The 18415-nt window shown below is 37.7% G+C and overlaps 1 protein-coding gene across 2 annotated transcripts; it reads left to right on the top strand.

Annotated features, from left to right (window-relative positions):
• Nucleotides 1-2095: 2095 nt before the first annotated feature.
• Nucleotides 2096-18182, top strand: LOC104214386 (uncharacterized). Of its 2 annotated transcripts, XM_009764046.2 has the most exons (23): nt 2097-2914; nt 3548-4016; nt 4121-4206; nt 4455-4568; nt 4745-4933; nt 5192-5257; nt 5546-5596; nt 6204-6326; nt 6417-6533; nt 7784-7891; nt 7975-8101; nt 8615-8755; nt 9094-9270; nt 9357-9949; nt 10753-10930; nt 11012-11226; nt 11581-11758; nt 11840-12054; nt 13208-13397; nt 13579-13804; nt 13900-14055; nt 14159-14279; nt 17821-18182. In XM_009764046.2, the coding sequence occupies exons 1-23, from the start codon at nt 2204-2206 to the stop codon at nt 17860-17862; spliced, it is 4593 nt and encodes a 1530-aa protein (XP_009762348.1). In that variant the 5' UTR covers nt 2097-2203; the 3' UTR covers nt 17863-18182. The 2 variants fall into 2 exon arrangements, with proteins under 2 accessions (XP_070023869.1, XP_009762348.1); XM_070167768.1 differs by lacking the exons at nt 11012-11226; nt 11581-11758 and having other exon boundaries at nt 2096-2914.
• Nucleotides 18183-18415: the final 233 nt, after the last annotated feature.

Here is an 18415-nt window from a genome sequence, read left to right as displayed (position 1 = left end):
ATAATGTATTCTCATTTGTTTTAAATCATGTTACATTATTAGGTTATTTGCAGCATAACTTATATAGTTATGATATTGTACTATCATCCAAAAGTTATTCGATGTTTATATGAGTCCTTTAATATAATTACACAGGAGTTTATTTATTGAGCAGACAAAGAGGATAATAATAATTTTGTTAAACCATATGATCTAATGTGCTCAAATAAGTTAAATTATACTTTGATATAATTAATATTCTTTAATAATATTCGCACATCGTGTGGGTACTAATAATACTCTTTCTTCCACTTTGAAGGTTAACCGGAAAGAGAGAGAGAGAGAGCATTCAGTGAATCAGTATGGCCATAGCAAGATCTTTCTTATTACAAATCTTGCTTATTACAGCACAACCCGCAAAAAAGATATATCAAGATATAGGTAGGTTCAAGCTCCCCCCCACCCCCACCCCCGGCCTCCATAAGACCTCGTTCTTTTTTCCTCTCGAGAAAGAAGATAAGAAATGATTCTTTTTTTTCCCTCTCATGTGAATGGCCCTATCTTGTATCAAAAGGGTTTTCGTGCTATACATCACGTTGAGAAAGACCAACTTGATCGAAAATCGCCTTCTAAATCACCCCATTCATCCAAAAGAGAAGGGAAGGGGCATGTGTATCTGCATAATCCCTGCACATTTAACCCTATCTAGTTATTTTAAATATTTATTATAATTGTTAATTGATAACATGATAAACAATAATTAATTTACTATATTACACCAATTTTGTAAAGAAATATAACACTATCGTGTATATAACTTAGACCTACAGAATTTCCAATTCGATAATACTTCGTTGTTACTCACGTTTTTTTTCAAATTAGAAATGGAAAAAAAATCGGGTAAATTTCACAATTGGTAATGTAATTATGATTATCTTTCACCAAAGTCATCTAACTTTGTTTCTCACACAAAAATCATATAACTATGACTTCTTCTTTTTTTTTTTTTTTATCAAAGTCATATAACTATATTTTCTCACACAAAAATTATAAACTTTTTTACTAACTCACATAAAAATCATAGTGATCGAAAAATATATTTTTAGAAGTATTTTCTTACTTTGGTTTTTTATTTTTTATTTTCAGTCTAGTAAATAAATAATAATTCAACTAAAATAGGAATGACCCAACCCGATCTGGTCCGCCCGAATATAAATTAAAATAATACTAAAAGTGAATAGTAAATCCTTCAAAACATGATACTTCTATCTTTTATTTGTCTTTTCAATTTTTTTATTCAAATTGATAGCATTTTTATTTTAAATGCTCTCTAATTATAATTTTTTTTTTGTTTTTTTTTTGTTAGAATCTCATGCATTCCAAACTAAATTTTTTATAAGGGGAAGAAATCACTTTTAGAATTATTTTAACTTATGTATATGGGTATTGAGTCAGGTTGGGAACGGTCATTCCAATTTTAAGGGGAAAATATATAATTAATCGGTTGGCGGAAACTAATTGTATTTGCTAGCGAAAGTACATATAGAATGTGTATGTTATATGTATATAATACACACACACACACACACACACACATATATATATATATATATATATATATATAAATAATATTTTACCGGCTATTATTTTTAGGAGCGGCTAAAAATATACTCATATTTTTTCTATTTTTAATTGGGTAATTATTTGTTAGATTAAAAAATAAAAATAAAAAACATAAAATAAGAAAATACTACCGGAAATTTCAACCACTATGATTTTTGTGTGAATTAGTGAAAGTTTTATGATTTTTGTGTGAGAAAACAAAGTTATATGACTTTGGCGAAAAAAAAGTCATAGTTATATAATTTTTATGTGAGAAAACAAAGTTGTATGATTTTGATGAAAAAAAATTATAATTATATGACCATTTTTTAAATTTACCCAAAAAATATCATTAGATTTGAAATTAAACCAATCATATGTATAATATCGTAACCGCCTATTTACTTTACCTTTATTAAGGAGATTACCTTTTGTGGATTCCTTTCCTTTTGGAGTGAACCGGAAAGGGGCCAGGCTGAAGGCCCGAGAACCCGAGTACAATTCAAAATTTAACTACTCATAAAACCCCCCGCCTGTCTCCACATTCAAATTAAAACGGTAAAGATAAAAAAGTTCACCATTTTCTCAGTTTCAGACAAATCCATCGGAATCTGGCTGGAAAATGGAACAGAAGAAAGCGTCACAAACTTCATGCATCCCATCACCCTTCCAGGACTTTCCATTTAAAGAAATCTCCAATTTCAAAACTCCAAAGCCTTCACGATATGCAGCAAAGTTTAGTTCTCCTTCTCCTACACCGATTCACTGCCAGGCGGAGTTTTTCACCGCCTCGAAAACCACGCCGGTATCTTCCGTCCGCCGTCGTGGAAGCATGAAGCCGTCGGCGGTGAAGTCGAGTGCTACTGCTCGAAGATTAAAGGCGTTCGAGCTCGAGCAAACGAAATCAGCACGAAAGGCGTTGATTAGCAAAGAGAGATCGTTGAAATCACTCGCGAAGTCGCTTACCGTGTGGCTGAATTTCTTGTTTGAAAACCCTAGCTCTTGTGGTTGCGATGTCTCGAGTTTCACCGGAGGATTTGAGACGTCCAATCGGCTGCCGTGTGTTGCAGGAAATGGGAAGAGGAGGGAAAGTGGGGCAGGGCACAACACTGTTGGAGTTGATGTGCTGTGGCGAGGGCCCAAGAGGCAGAGGCATTTATCCTCAAATTTTGAAGATGGAGAGACAACAGCATTTTCAGATTCCATGTTTTCGGGACTTAAAGCTTCGTTGACTGACATTTGCAGCTTTGATGATTTAAAGGAGAGGATGAGTGGTTACCTCAGCTTGGGAAGCTGTAAAGAGGTTTTTGTTACAATGACTCAAGTAACAAAGGTAACATATGGAGATGCTAAATTCACAATTGAATCAATTTGTAAAGCCGTTTTCTGATGAATGATCGAATAATCAGCTTAATCTGTTTTTAAAAAAATATGAGAAGCTTGCTGATGAAACTCCGCCTTCGCGAAGAATGATTGGTCTCAAGCTTGATTAAATGACGAGGGTTGTGGTAGATTGAAACTAAAGAAATGGTCCAACTACGAGAACCTCTAGTCTCAGAGGACCCTTATTTCTCTCAAAAGACAAATTGTTTTATATTGGAATAAATTAGGTTGAAAAAAACTAATGATTCATAGTTGATTGATTGATTTGATGATGCTTTTTCTAAGTTACTCTACTGCTAATATTTACTCAAGGAGATGATAGAGTGTGTTATATTGGAATCAAGATCTTAGGCACCGATCTAAAGTAATCTGAAGCTTCACAACTTGTTTAACAATTCTTTGAGCCACAAGTGTAATTAGTGCGAATTGAGAACTGTAAAAGTGCGACTGTGCATGCTTTAGGTAACAATACCTTGATTCAACCAATAAATATTATTATCACAAAATAAAATATATGCCTACTTTATCATGGTTTGAATTATGGTCATTTGTTAAATTTCTCCTGCTTTGGTTATCTTTTCAGACCATTGATGAAGGACGCCTGAAAATGAGAGCTCATTGTCCCATGGTAACTGATGTTGGAATGAAGGAGAAAGCCTTGAGAACTCTTATGTGTTATAACCCCGTTTGGCTTCGGATTGGATTGTACATACTCTTGGGGGGTGACACCTTGTTACCAAATGGAGATGTCAATTCCGACCAAGAAATTGCCTTCTTGAAGATGGTGCTTGATAAGCAATTTTTCTCACATGTTGGTCTAGCAAAGACCTATGCTTATAACAAGTTAGTGGAGGGTTTATATAGACCTGGTTACTATGAAAAGTTAGGCAATATTGTCTTGAAGAGATTTTTGTTGCTTGTTCTCATACTAGATAGAGTCAAAACTCAGAGTAGTCTGCCACTTAAATATGGTATTGACGCACAAGATGGAGGATCTCCTCTATTGTTCTCTTTGCAATCAGATGCTAAATCTAGCCGTCAACTGATCAACAGTAATTGCTTGTTTACTCTTCATATTTTTCTTCTGTAGATTGTTTACAAGACCTTTCTATTATAACTCGTGTATTAACATTTCCCTATCTTAAAAACATGTTAGAGTTCTTATCATCTGATGTGATGCATGGTGAAGGCAATCTACTTGCGCATCTTGTCATCGTAGGCTATAAAGTGACATATCAACAGGTAAGCATGTTGATTAATGATCTTAGTTTGCAATTGTAAATGCTTTAACTACATGGTTGACTTTTTCTGGTTACCGGGTTGTCTCATGTTTAAGTTGGACCGAGTTGAGCCCTCGTTTATATGGGGTTGTCTCTTGGTTAGCGAGCGCTCTTGTCGTCTGTTTACTTTTACGGCACGGTTGACATCATTCATATGTGTTGCAGTATAGGTCTCTGATTATTGTGGCCAACTGATATTGTCTGGTGCAGAATCCTTTGCTTGAGTATCACTTTGGTGTGGCTGATTTATTTAAGGACCTTCAGGATGGCATTAGACTTTGCAGAGCCATTCAACTCTTGCAACATGATCCTTCTATCCTCTCGGTTAGCTTATAAATGATCGTCTTTCCTTCCTTTCCTTTTGTATGTGTTAGATTGGTTCCCATGTCTACAGAAGCTGTTACAATTGGAAACGTAAGGCTTATGAACTGTTCTATGTGCTGTTCTACGTCAGAAAATGGTAAGGCTTATGAACTGTTCTATGTGCTGTTCTATGTCAGAAAATGGTAGTTCCCTCAGATACTCGCAAGAAGAGTCTGGTGAACTGTGGCACAGTTCTACAATTTCTCAGGGAGGCAGGTGTCCCATTGTGTGATCAAGATGGAACAATCATTATGGCAGAAGACATCGTTGATGGAGACAAGGAGCTCACCATTTCATTGCTCTGGAACATCTTTGTGCACTTGCAGGTGAAATTTACTATTCCTAGTGAGTAGTGACTATTCCATCTATGTTAGTACACTCTAAAAAACTTAACCTTATTTTTAACGAGGTATGATCTTTTAACTGTTGCTTTTATATAAATAAAATAGTTATGCAATAAATCCTTTCTCAGTTTAGTTAGCTGTACTTTGCTTCCTAACTATTATAAAATTTGTTGTTAGCTACAGGAACTATATTCTTGACTTCTTTTATATTCATGATATATTCTGATGTCGATTTTGCAGTTGCCACTTCTAATCAACAAAGAACTTTTCTCAGAGGAGATTTCTAAAATCCGAGGAGTTGTTGAGGTATGCTTAGTCTGGAGTAAAGATACTTATTCTACTTTCCAGAAAAAAAGAACTTTCTCATCGCAAGGCACTGGTTGAATCAGAATGTCATCTAAGAACAGTATAGGTATATAATGTGAGTCGTAGTGATGTAGATTGGGTAAGATAGGAATCTATGAACATGTTTTACACCTCTATGTGTTAATGCTCATTGTGTCTAAAAGAGTGTGTATTTTATATTCGTACACTTAAATCACCTGACTGTAACAAGCCAAATTTGATAATGTTTTTCATATTTTCCACTTACAGCAAAACTCAAGCAGCTGCAATCACTTGGACATGCTCCTGAATTGGATCCGGGTATTATTATCATTTAATGAACTTTGTGACTACGGTAGTAATGTTTTCCTTATATCAGCCTTGTGGTGATCCTATTATTATTCTCGATTGATTTTGTGATGATCCATTTCCATTCTTTCAATGTTGTCACCTAGTACGCTTAACACTGATTATATCACATATGGTTAAGTGATGCTTAGAAGTTTGATTGACTAGTTGATGTAGATGACTAAAAGAAACAACTCTTATGGGGTGTGATTCTATGCGGGCATTTTGACTACGCTACTCTGTTGGATTGTCCTTTAGTCTCCTTTCTGGAAAACATAGCTCTTTAACTGTGATGCAAAAGGAAACGTTCAGGATTTAACACGGTGAATATGCCTGGTTAATAGGAAAATAGAAAACTCCTGTTATTTGGCTCTTGTCTGGATAACATATTCCCAGTATTTCCGAAGGATGTAGTAACACTCATGCTCAGTTTTCAAATAATCCTAGCTGCAGAATATGTAGCTTCCACTATGGAGCACCCTAATGCTCTATAAGTAGTAGACTCGTTAGAAGATTATTGCTGCCTGTATCATTATGATTTTGGATTTATCATATGAACATGATTACCTGACTGTTTCAGGCAATTTGTGAAAGTTATGACCTTAAGGTCGAAAATTTTTCATCGTTTGTTGATGGAAAAGCTATGTGGTGCTTGCTTGATTATTATTTCCGCAAGGACAATCGCTGTTCCTGCTCTTATCAGGTGCTTGAATTTTATCCATGAATCTATCATTGTTTAACATTTTACTAAGACAATTTTGCAGCTCAATACCGTTTTGTGATGATAGTACAGGCACTCAGTGAAGCAAAAGAAGAAGTTTCCATAGTATCTGTAGTTGATTACACAGATGCAGTGCACAATTTTATTCTATCTCAAAAGCTGCCATTGCTATTGGGGAGGTTTCCAGAGGTGAAACAATATTTTACTTAGTGTCTGTAAAAATTGAGCGATTCATAATATTCTGTTATTTCCTTGGTAAAATAATTGATTTAGGAGCAAAATAGTTCTGAGTGTTTCAAAGAAATGCTGCTCCAACTGTTGTTTCCCAACGATGAAGTTGTCCCCTGCAAATAAGAGTATTGATAAAAGTACTTAAAATTTCTACAGAAAAAGAATATGCCAGACCTCTTAATTTTCCTGTAAGTGCTTCAACTTTCAAACTTTTTACATGGGTTCTGCACTCACATATTAATCTGAATGAAATACCTTTTAGCATCAGAGGGACCTTCCATCAAATTAGTATACATCTTCTTTTCCTGAAAACTTATACTTAGAAAGATCTCTATGATAACCAAACAGTAACTCTGCTCAAACTTTTGTAATATTTCCGGGATATTTCAAGTAGCAGTGTATTGCAATAAGCATTTGCTTGTAGAGTTCCATGTATTGCAGGCATTTGCTCCTAAGAGATTGAGGCAAACAAGGATTTCCTACTACTACACACTCCACAGAATATTCTTCTTAGGGGAGCAAATCCTATGAAAAGCAACCAATAGCTGTAATCTACCTATGGAGTTACGATATGGCTAATGAAAGTTTGTCGGGTAGTTTCCCTCTTAGTCTTTTCTTGCCAGAAGTGCATGCCTCCTTATTAGTCAATACTCCTAGTGATTGGATAAGATACCGTGTATAGTTCCTCTGAGCCTTTATCCTTTTTAGGTTCTCTTGTCTTCCTCTGGAACTTCTGTTGAACTGAGAAATAGAGAACAATTTGTAGAAACGAACCATGTTCTGACCTTAACCAAAATATTTGGGATTCAAAAGTGGAAGAAACCATTTGGTCTGTTACAATCAGACACATATTGCTTTTAACCCATATATGTTACCTTTTGGAGGTCGCAATACCATTTATATAATTCTATGAATTTGGTGTTGTTGATCAGTTAACAAAATACCTTTGTTCTCAAACTCCCCCAGTCTCAATTCCATGTCCATCATTCCTTTTTGGTCTGTCCCTACATGGAAAGTTAAATCTTACCACTTATTGTGCAACTCAGGATATTTCATTAGACCAAAATGATCTTTCATAGTAATTTTATTTTAGTGGCTCCATTAAAACCAAACAACCCACATCCACTTTGGGATGGCAGGAATAATTCAATTTAATACTTGTGGGCCGAAAATTGTATGATTGAAAGTTAAATATAATTTTTTTGCAGGTACTACAAGTCAGTGATATACTGGAAACAAACGGTGCATGCAATGGTCAGAGTGTCATTATTCTCTTGGTGTTTCTCTCATTTCAACTACTAGTTAGAAGAAACAAGGTATTGTTCATTATAGATTATATGCAACTCACTAGTGTCAGTCTTAATTTGGGAAACTGATGACAATTGCTGTCTTTTAACAGGATCAATTGAATTTCCACAAGTTATTGGGATTTAATTGTCAAAGTCCTGAAAGGAGACGGCTAAGCACGGACCAGTGGTTTATGCATCCTGAAGCAGCTGTAGACCCAGAACAAAATGATGACAAAGGTGTCTGATGGTTCTTTTGAGGGATTCTAATTTTAGAAATTTTATCGTTTATTTATTTCATTTGTTTGGCCAATGGAAGACTTGAAACATTCATCAGCTGTTTATATGAACTACAGGAAGTAAAGTTTTGGGTAACACCATGCATCAGAAAATTTTCCATTAAACCAAATGGTAGTGAACCCTGTAGGCGCTGTTTATATAAACTACAGCGAACATAATTTTGACTGTGACACCATGCGGCAGAAAACGTTGTGTGGAAACGTGAAGTTGTCAATACTACAGATTTTACTTAAAGTTGGTTAGAATAAAGTATTTCGAGTTTCAATTTTCTTTTTCCAATGAATGCAAATTTTATGAAAAAGGTTCCCATTTCTTTACGGAAATAATTTCAGTAGAGGTAATCTTTCTCTGCATAAAGGCTTCTCTCCTTTGTAATAGTCTCATATCCATGTCATCGATAGCCTTTTGTACTAATTTAATTTCATGGTCTTTATGACCTTTTTGATAATACAGATGTTGCCAGAAATTTTAAGGCTGTAATGTCTTGGTGGCAAGAGATGGCTCAACAAAATAACAAATGCACTTCTAAGGAAACTTCTAGCAGTCTAGTAAAGTGGTCTTTTACTAGTAAAAGAACCAATGATACTCAAAAAGGTAATCATCCATGATACTTCTTAGATTTTTGGCACTTCAGCTTATTCTGTCTGTTTAAATGCTGTTGGCATTTGGGGGGTGTTATAGATCTGGAACGACTAGCAACTTCTACACCAAACAATTACGTACTTAGTGTGTAAATATTTTGCTGTAACCATTATCATGAACATGTCAATATTCTCTCCGATAGCTTTTCTTCTTGTATATAATTCAATGTGGGTGTCACCCCTACTATCTCCATTCTGTGCTTTGTCATCTGAAGATGAAAATTTGAATGCTTCAGGTATAGTTTTACCAGCTCTCAAGTCAGCTGAAAGATGTTTGTCTCATTGTTTCAGAAAATGCAGCAAAAGTAATACAGTCTCATTTCAGACAGTCAGTGCAGCGTCGCAAATATTTGAGGATTAGGAATGCAGTCTGTATCTTGCAAGCTGCAGTACAAGCATGGCTGAGGGTAAAGAAGGAACAATCAATTCAGTTTTTTGGTTCACAGACATATCTGGCATCACTATGTGGTATATGCTTACTTTTTCCCTTCCCTTTTGCTCCATTACTAGCTGTTAGAACTTTTATCATTTAATGTATTGCTACAAATGAACAGGTGCAAGGAATTGTTCAGAAAATTTGGAAAAACACGCTGCCTTTGTGGTCGATAGACATGCCTTTCTTAAGTTGAGGAGATCTGTAAGAATCATCCAGCGTGCCACAAGAGACTGGATTTCCCGGAGACATGTGACTGGAGATGCATCACCGCAAGATTTGTCCGCTCAAACTCTCATTGATGCTGCCATTGTCATACAAAAGTGTATTCGTGGGTGGATAGTAAGGTCTTCTCTTGTAAGCACGGACCAATCTCCTACAGTTCCTAAGGAATGTGAAGAGAATATAAATGCAGCGGTAGCAATCCAACATGCTTCAAAGGAATATACATTAAGCAGCCCTCTACACAGTCAACACTTTGCAGCAACTAAAATTCAAAGTTACTATCATGGATGGTTGATGAGGAAAAAATTTGTGGATCAGAAGCAAGCAGCAATAAAAATACAGAGCATTTTTCAATCTGCAAGATGTTTGAGGGATTTTCATTGCTATAAACAGGAAGCTCTTTCAGCAATTGCAATCCAGGCTTATGTCCGCAAACGGATTGCTCAAAGAGAAGTTTATAGGCGTAAATCTCAAATTATTATGATTCAGGTAATTTTTTCTTGAAATATTAAATATTTGAGGTATATTGATTCATTTTTATTTACTTCAGAGATACACTCGATACTGACCTGCCATATATTGTACTTAACTACACCTTTTATTTGGTACCCCAGGCTTATTAAGTTACTCATTGAAAGTACATCCTCGTAAGGTCAACATCTAGTTAAAGGACTTAGATTGTGTAACTTCTTTTTTTCATGCATTTGCATTATGTTTTTCTGTTAGTTGTATCCTGCAACCTTCCAGAGATCCTCAGTCACATAAGGTACAGGGTTCCATAATGTTTATGTGACACAAATCAAACCGCAGAATTTAGGTCATTTCCTTTCATGAGCAGATTGTACCTTGAATCATTAGCCTATGGGACAGGCTTAGATTTTTTTTTGTCTTAAACAGCGTGTTTGCACCAGTTAGCATGAGGAGAAACGTAGATAGACGAACCAGAAGCATTACAAGTTTATCTAACAAGTTATGGAGTATATAAATGCGTTTGTATTTCTAAATATTGTTGCCTTAATTTAGCAAAATTGTTGTAAGTGGCTAAGTGCAATACTTTGTTTTGGCACTTTCACTTGGCAATGACATTTGCTGCTTTTACTTCCATATTTTGCAGCCAGTCAATTGTTGCGTCATTTCTGGCTTCTGTAACCGTTATGTTACCCCTACATTAACTACTCTAACAAGGATTTCATATAGCAGCTCATGCAACTTTATCATGATATGGACTAATAAAAGACTTTTCTCAAAGGACTTGACTGTTCCAAGTGTTTAATAATTTTTTGTTGTGCCAGAGCCATTGTCGTGGCTGGTTAACAAGGAAAAGGCTGCTCATTGAAAAAGAGGCTGTTATAAAGATTCAAACTGCAATTCGGAGCATGAAATACCGGAAAGCATTCCTTCGCCAAAGGCACGCTACTCTGGAGATACAACGGTTTGCAAGAGGAGCCATTACTAGAAAGAGTCTCCTAGGTACCTTTATTTTCAATCACAAGTTTCATTGTTGACGTTTCCTGTTCCTGCCTATAATCAACTTAATGCATGGTATTCCAGGGGCCTCTTGCTACAGTAATATCTCAAAATTGGGTGACCAAACTCTTGCACTTAAAATACTATTGCAAGCAGTATTAAAGTTGCAAAGGTGGTGGAGAGGTAAACTTCTTCATGAACAGAGAACAAAAGCAGCACTTGTCATCCAATCGCATGTCCGAGGATGGACAGCCCGGCAAAGTGCTTCAAGAAACAAGCACCAAATTATTGTGATCCAAGTAAGTCGTAGATCTTGCTTACCGCGCCGTGCTTCCTTAACATGCTTGAGGCAACTTCTGAAGTTCACATGTATTTTATAGTTCTTTATTGCAAAAAATGGTACTTCTGCGTTGTTTATTTTTTGGCACTTTCACTTGGCAATGACATTTGCCGCTTTTACTTCCATATTTTGCAGCCAGTCAATTGTTGCGTCATTTCTGGCTTCTGTAACCGTTATGTTACCCCTACATTAACTACTCTAACAAGGATTTCATATAGCAGCTCATGCAACTTTATCATGATATGGACTAATACAATACTTTTCTCAAAGGACTTGACTGTTTCAAGTGTTTAATAAATTTTTGTTGTGCCAGAGCCATTGTCGTGGCTGGTTAACAAGGAAAAGGCTGCTCATTGAAAAAGAGGCTGTTATAAAGATTCAAACAGCAATTCGGAGCATGAAATACCGGAAGGCATTCCTTCGCCAAAGGCATGCTACTTTGGAAATACAACGGTTTGCAAGAGGAGCCATTACTAGAATGAGTCTCCTAGGTACCTTTATTTTCAACCACAAGTTTCATTGTTGACTTTTCTTATTCCTGCCTATAATCAACTTAATGCATGGTATTCCAGGGGCCTCTTGCTACAGTAATATCTCAAAATTGGGTTACCAAACTCTTGCACTTAAAATACAATTGCAATCAGTATTAAAGTTGCAAAGGTGGTGGAGAGGTAAACTTCTTCATGAACAGAGAACAAAAGCAGCACTTGTCATCCAATCGCATGTCCGAGGATGGACAGCCCGGCAAAGTGCTTCAAGAAACAAGCACCGAATTATTGTGATCCAAGTAAGTCGTAGATCTTGCTTACCGCGCCGTGCTTCCTTAACATGCTTGAGGCAACTTCTGAAGTTCACATGTATTTTATAGTTCTTTATTGCCGCTGTTTATTTCCTTTGACTATGGCTGGGTAAGTATTGTTTACTTCCAGCTTTTCTTGTCGCATTTTGAAGATTACTTCTCCTTCTCTTTCACTATTTATATCTTCCTGCGCTGTAGATTGTAATATTTTCGCTCACATCTGAAACATAGCTGACAGTGCGTATGGCCTTTGCATCCAATAATTCATTTCTAATCTCCCCTTTGTAGTTGATCGCATGTTTTTAAGATATTTTTTTTCTCGATTTTGCGCTTTTAGATTATCTGGAAACTTGATTTTGTTCATGGAGAAAAGCTGAACAATAATGCTTAAAAATGTATTAGCAAGTAGTTCTATTCAATATAGCAGGAATGGCCCAGAGCAAGTCAAGTAACAATCTTTAAAATCTCTGGAATCATGTGGTTGTTGTTGTGTGAATCTTCCAGCACCGGAAAGAGGGGTCCTTACTTGAGTGAAATATGGTTCAGCTCAATATCAGAAAACATCTTTGCAGTATAGGCATTGCTAAATTATGTGTATGTTTCAAAGTATTTGTATCACCAGATAGAATGGTTGTAGTGGATTGAAGCAGCGTATAATTCTTGAAAGGTGAAGTTCTTGTTATGACCTTATGGTGATTTTTCTGCGAATTAGCTATGAGGAAAGCAATTGGGGAAGATATGAAGGTGAGAAGATGAGAAAGAAAAGATTCTTGTCTGAAGAAATAGAACGTGATCATGTAGTACTGTCAAATATAATAGATAGCTCATATATGCTTTGGATCACTAAGTTACATATGGGAATAAATGCACACTGGGTATACTATCTCAACTGTATGTGTCCTTTTTCACTATCTCAGCAATATACGTCCAAGCCGTTATGCTTTCTAGCCGTATTGAATGAAGCTCAGTTTTACACGATTAAGCTTGTACTTATTGTTAGAATGTCTGCTAGCAATCTTCTTCTTGAATAATTTTCTTGTATACATTCCAAATATTTCCAAATTTGTTTTTGTAGTTGAATCAGCAGTATCTTCATTCTTCTTGAACTTTCTTAACTCATGCGTCATTTTTCACTATGCAGGCATACATGAAAGGTTACCTTGCGAGAAAAGATTTAAGAGGGCAGCTTCTTGATTTGCGTCTGAGAGTACAAAAATCTGCTGCGAATGTTAATGATGGTATGCGCATAATAAACAGGCTTGTTGCAGCACTGTCAGAACTTCTGAATATGAGAAGTGTCAGCGACATTCTTCGTATCTGTGCAACTCTGAGTAAGTGTTTTGTGCATCTGGTACAGATACGTCTTTGATTGTTTCTTGTTTTCAATGTCCACTCACTTAACAGTGCGTAGAAGGGTGCATGTCTAGATTCTCATGAGTGATGAGTTCAGTCAAGATAGTTCACCTAGGGATCATAAAGAAATAATATCCTCTTTTTCTTTTCCTTTGATAGATATGGCAACACAACATTCACAAAAATGTTGTGAAGAACTTGTTGCTGCGGGTGCTGTTGGTACATTGTTAAAGCTGATCAGCTCTCTCAGCCGGAGCCTACCTGATCAAGAAGTTACAAAACATGCACTCTCCACTCTCAGAAACCTTTCCCGATATCCACACTTGATTAATGTACTAATTGATAGCTGTGGATCAGTGGAAACAATCTTGCGGGAGTTTTTAAGGTATGCTATTGAAATTGAGCATTAAAATCAAGTTCCTAATGTACTTCAGGTGGCATAAGCTTTATATGTTTCTACTTTGCAAAATGCTTGTGCAGAAACAAAGAAGAGGGATATTTCATTGCGTCAGACCTTTTGAAGAAGATATTCACAGAGAAAACAGGTGTTGAAGCTGTGCACAAGTTGCCTGCTCTTTTGAGGAGACTACGCGATCATGTAGAAGAGCTTTCACGGAAAGCAAAACCTGACAAGTGGTCTGCTCTTCAATATACCAACCCCAGTTGCTTAATCTTCTTCTCCATAAAACAGTTTAGATGTGGTAGATATATTGTCTAAGATTGAACCTAATTTACGCAGGTCCAGGACTCCACAGCCACATGCAAGGAAAGAGCTGGACAAAAGATTGAGAGAAGCTGTTGAGATATTGGAATTGATTAAAGTGTCCCTCGGAAATCCAACTAGACGACTCTCTTACAAGGTGTAAGAATTTTCTAACTAGTTGGATAGGAGTCTTTGTCTTTGTTGATATTGTTATGTATGCATTTAGTACATCATGTTTAGCAAGATGGAATAGAAACTTTCCTTGCAGTTCAGTTAGTGAATTGTGAAGATATCTTCACTGAATACTTCTCCATTCTCCAACACCATCATTAATCTAACTTTTAGTTAGTCCATTATGGACTCTAGGGTGTGATATCAGATATGTGAGGTTGCTGTTAGTATTAGGTTGCTGAGTTTAATCTCCATATAGACATTATGATAGAATTTTTACAATATCAGGTAGCTCAGGTTATGTGCTACAACATGTTAAATCTCCATACAGACATTATGATGGAATTTTTATAATATCAGGTAACTCGGGTTATGTGCTACAACATGTTAAAACTACACTAATAGTATAAATTCTTTACACTTAGTGAAGTTAAATCCAACTGTAATGTCAACAACAACAACATACCCAGTATATTCCCAACAGGTGGGGTCTGGGGAGGGTAGTCTGTACGCAGACCTTACCCCTACCTAATGAAGGCGGAGAGATTATTTCCAATAGACCCTCAGCTCAGAAAGAAGAAGGAGACGAAGAGGAAGAAGAAGAAAAAGAAGGAAAGCAAGAAAGGAAGAGAGAAGAAAAAGAAGGAGAGATAAGTAGTACCTTCTAACCTTCTACCCTAATCCTAGACTTTCACACCCTCTTATCAAGGGTCATGTCCTCAGTGAGCTAAGCAGCGCCATGTCCTGTCTAATCACCTCTCCCCAACACTTTTTAGGCCTACCTCGACCTCTTCTCAAACTCGCCATGGCCAAGCTCTCACACCTCCTAACAGGAGCTTCAATGCTTCTCCTCTTAACATATCCAAACCATCTCAGCCTCTACTCCCGCATCTCGTCCTCCACGGAGGCTACTCCCACTTTGTCTCGGATAACTTCATTCCTAATCTTATCTCTCCTGGTACACTCACACATCCATCTCAACATTGTCATTTCTGTTACTTTCATCTTTTGCACATGAGAGTTCTTAACTGGCCAACACTCAGCCCCATGGCATAGTCGGTCGAACCGCTACTCTATAAACTTACCCTTAAGTCTTGGCGGCGCATTCTTATCACATAAAATATCAGAAACGAGCCTCCATCTCACCCATCCTGCTCCAAAGCGATGTGTGACGTCTTCATCAATCTCCCCGTTACCTTGGATAATACACCCGAGATACTTGAAACTTGTTCTCTTGGGGATAACTTGGGCATCAAGCTTTACATCTACATTTGTTTCATGGGTCCCGTCATTGAATTTGCACTCCAAGTATTTTGTTTTGGTTCTGCTCAGCTTGAAACCTTTAGACTCCCAGGCTTGTCTCCAAACCTCCAGACTCGCGTCACGTCAATCAACACTATATTATCGGCAAATAGCATGCACTAAGGCACCTCCCTTGGATGTGTCGCGACAACACATCCATTGCCAAAGGCAAATAAAAACGAGCTAAGAGCCGATCCCTGATGCAACCCCATCACAACAGGAAAATGCTCCGAGTCACCTCCCATAGTCCTCACTCGAGTCTTAGCACCATCATACATATCCTTAATCACCCTAGTGAACGCTACCGGAACGCCGCTAGCCTCCAAACACCTCCACAGAACCTCCCTCAGGATTTTGTCGTACGCTTTCTCAAGGTCAATAAACACCATATGCAAGTCCTTCTTCCTTTCCCCATACTGCTCCACTAATCTCCTCACCAGATGAATCGCTTCCTTAGTCGAACGTCCCGGCATGAATCCGAACTGGTTCTCGGAAATAGACACGCACCTCCTCACCCTGGCCTCCACCACCTTCTCCCAAACTTTCATAGTTTGTCTCAATAGCTTTATACCCCTATAGTTGTTGCAATTTTGGATATCACCCTTGTTTTTGTACAACGGAACCATCGTACTCCACCTCCATTTTTCGGGCATCTTCTCCGTCCTGAAATAATATTAAACAACCCAGTGAGCCACTCCAAGCCTGCTCACCCCACGCTATTCCAAAATTCCACTGGGATTTCATCTAGGCTCGTCGCTCTGCCCCTACACATCTTACGCATCGCCCCTTCCACCTCCTCTACCTTAATACGCTTACAAAATCCAAAATCCTGCCGACTCTCGGAGTGCTCAAACTCACCTAGCACAATGCTTCTATCTCCCTCCTCGTTCAACAGTTTATGAAAGTATGTCTGTCATCTTCTTCTAATAAGTGCCTCATCCATCAATACTTTGTCATCCTCGTCCTTGATGCACTTGACTTGGTCTAAGTCACGGGTCTTCCTCTCCCTTACCTTGGCCAACACGTACAACTTCTTGTCCCCGCCTTTGGCCTCGAGCTCCTCGTACAAACAACCAAATGCCGCATTCTTTGTTGTTGTAACTGCTAACTTTGCCTCTTTCTTTGCCTTTTTGTAACACTCCCGATAAGTCCTTTTTTCCTCGTATATACTCTCCACAAGCTTTAAATAAGCAGCTTTCTTAGCTTCTATTTTTACCTTGGATCTCTCCATTCCACCACCAGTCCCCTTTATGACCCCCAAAAAAGCCCTTCGTGACCCCTAAGACCTCTCTAGCAGCTTCCCTAATGCAGCTCGCAGTCATGATCCACATACTAGTCGCGTCCCCCCTACTCCTTCAGGCCCCCATAGCCAGCAACTTCTCCCCCAACTCCTTAGCTTTGTCCTTGGTCAAGTTACCCCACTTGATCTTAGGTTGCCTGCACGCCACCCTTTTCCTCCTACTCCTCTTGATCTCCAAGTCCATTACTAGGAGTCTATGCTGGGTCGTGAGGTGCTCACTAGGGATTGACCTTGCAATCAGTACATATACCTTAATCACATTTCCTGCAGAGAAGGTAATCAATCTGCGTCTTGGCCATCGAATTTCGGAATGTGACCAGGTGCTCCTCCCTCTTCGGAAAACTCGAGTTGGCTATAACCAAATCAAAAGCTCTAGCAAATTCCAACAATGAAGTTCCTATCCCCAAAACCGAACCCGACATGCACATCATCATAACGCCTAGCACTAGCCCCAATATGGCCATTGAAATCTCCGCCAATGAACAACTTCTTGGTGTGCGGGATACTACGCACCACCTCGTCCAACCATAGTGTCGATACTTCTAAATCATCATAAAAGATTTAGCAAGGTTTTTTTTTCCCTAATGAACAATTTAATGCAAGTGACATGCTTGGGCGGAAAGTTCACTGTTTCTCAAATATTAAATGTAATGGTCTATTCTAATTCTTTCCGATTCTGAAATCTTAATTCTTGTGAAATTTTCCTATGTTAATAATTCGAGGACGGTAAACTGTTAATTATCGACTTTAGATCCACTAAATTGGTCAATTTCCCTGTGGGGTCGCATTAAATTTGGATAAGACATTTTTTATTGCATTTATCATACTCCTGTCTGTGGCTTCTGCAAGTTGCAGCCTTTTGCTGAAAATCATACGTAATTAATTGTTAAATATCCAAGTTGTGATTTTTAAATCAATTTGGCAGGGGCAACTGCAAGTCGCAGTTCACTTAACTAAAGTTGGTTAAAGTAGACGCAAAGTAAAGGAGGGGACTGGAGGGCCCACCCTGTGACCTTTATCTTTTTCCAAGTGCATCAAAGGAGATTCAGATTCCATGGGCCAAAATTATCCACCAGCAAAGCCTACTGTCAAATTCTTCCCTCTTTTTTCACTATTCCTTCTCCTTTAGATTCAAGATCAACGGAGAACTTGATTATACTGGATGTTTCAAGTTCGACCTCTTAGTGAACCTACTTGGTAGAAATGTTAGAATTTAGACCAAACTAACTATGTCTAACAATATTATCCCCTTTCCTGCTCCCTTGGGAAAGATGAAGATATTTTGCATCTTTCTATGTTCTCTGCGTTCTGCAATTACAAATTGAAATTGGACACCACTATACACCTCCTTAATTAACTAAATTCAACATCCAATGGTGCATTAATTCTGAAACTATCATCCCCAGATTTTCCTTGGAGAGCATTCATAAGATTCGGTTTTAATACTCCTCTATTTTAATATTCTTTTGGGAGGATGGACCATGAAAAGGAGAAGGGATGGAACCCCTGCATCTTCTGCA

The sequence above is a fragment of the Nicotiana sylvestris genome, chromosome 2, assembly GCF_000393655.2.
Source record: "Nicotiana sylvestris chromosome 2, ASM39365v2, whole genome shotgun sequence".
Taxonomy (NCBI): Eukaryota; Viridiplantae; Streptophyta; class Magnoliopsida; order Solanales; family Solanaceae; genus Nicotiana; species Nicotiana sylvestris.
This window is presented reverse-complemented; position numbering and strand designations above follow the sequence as displayed.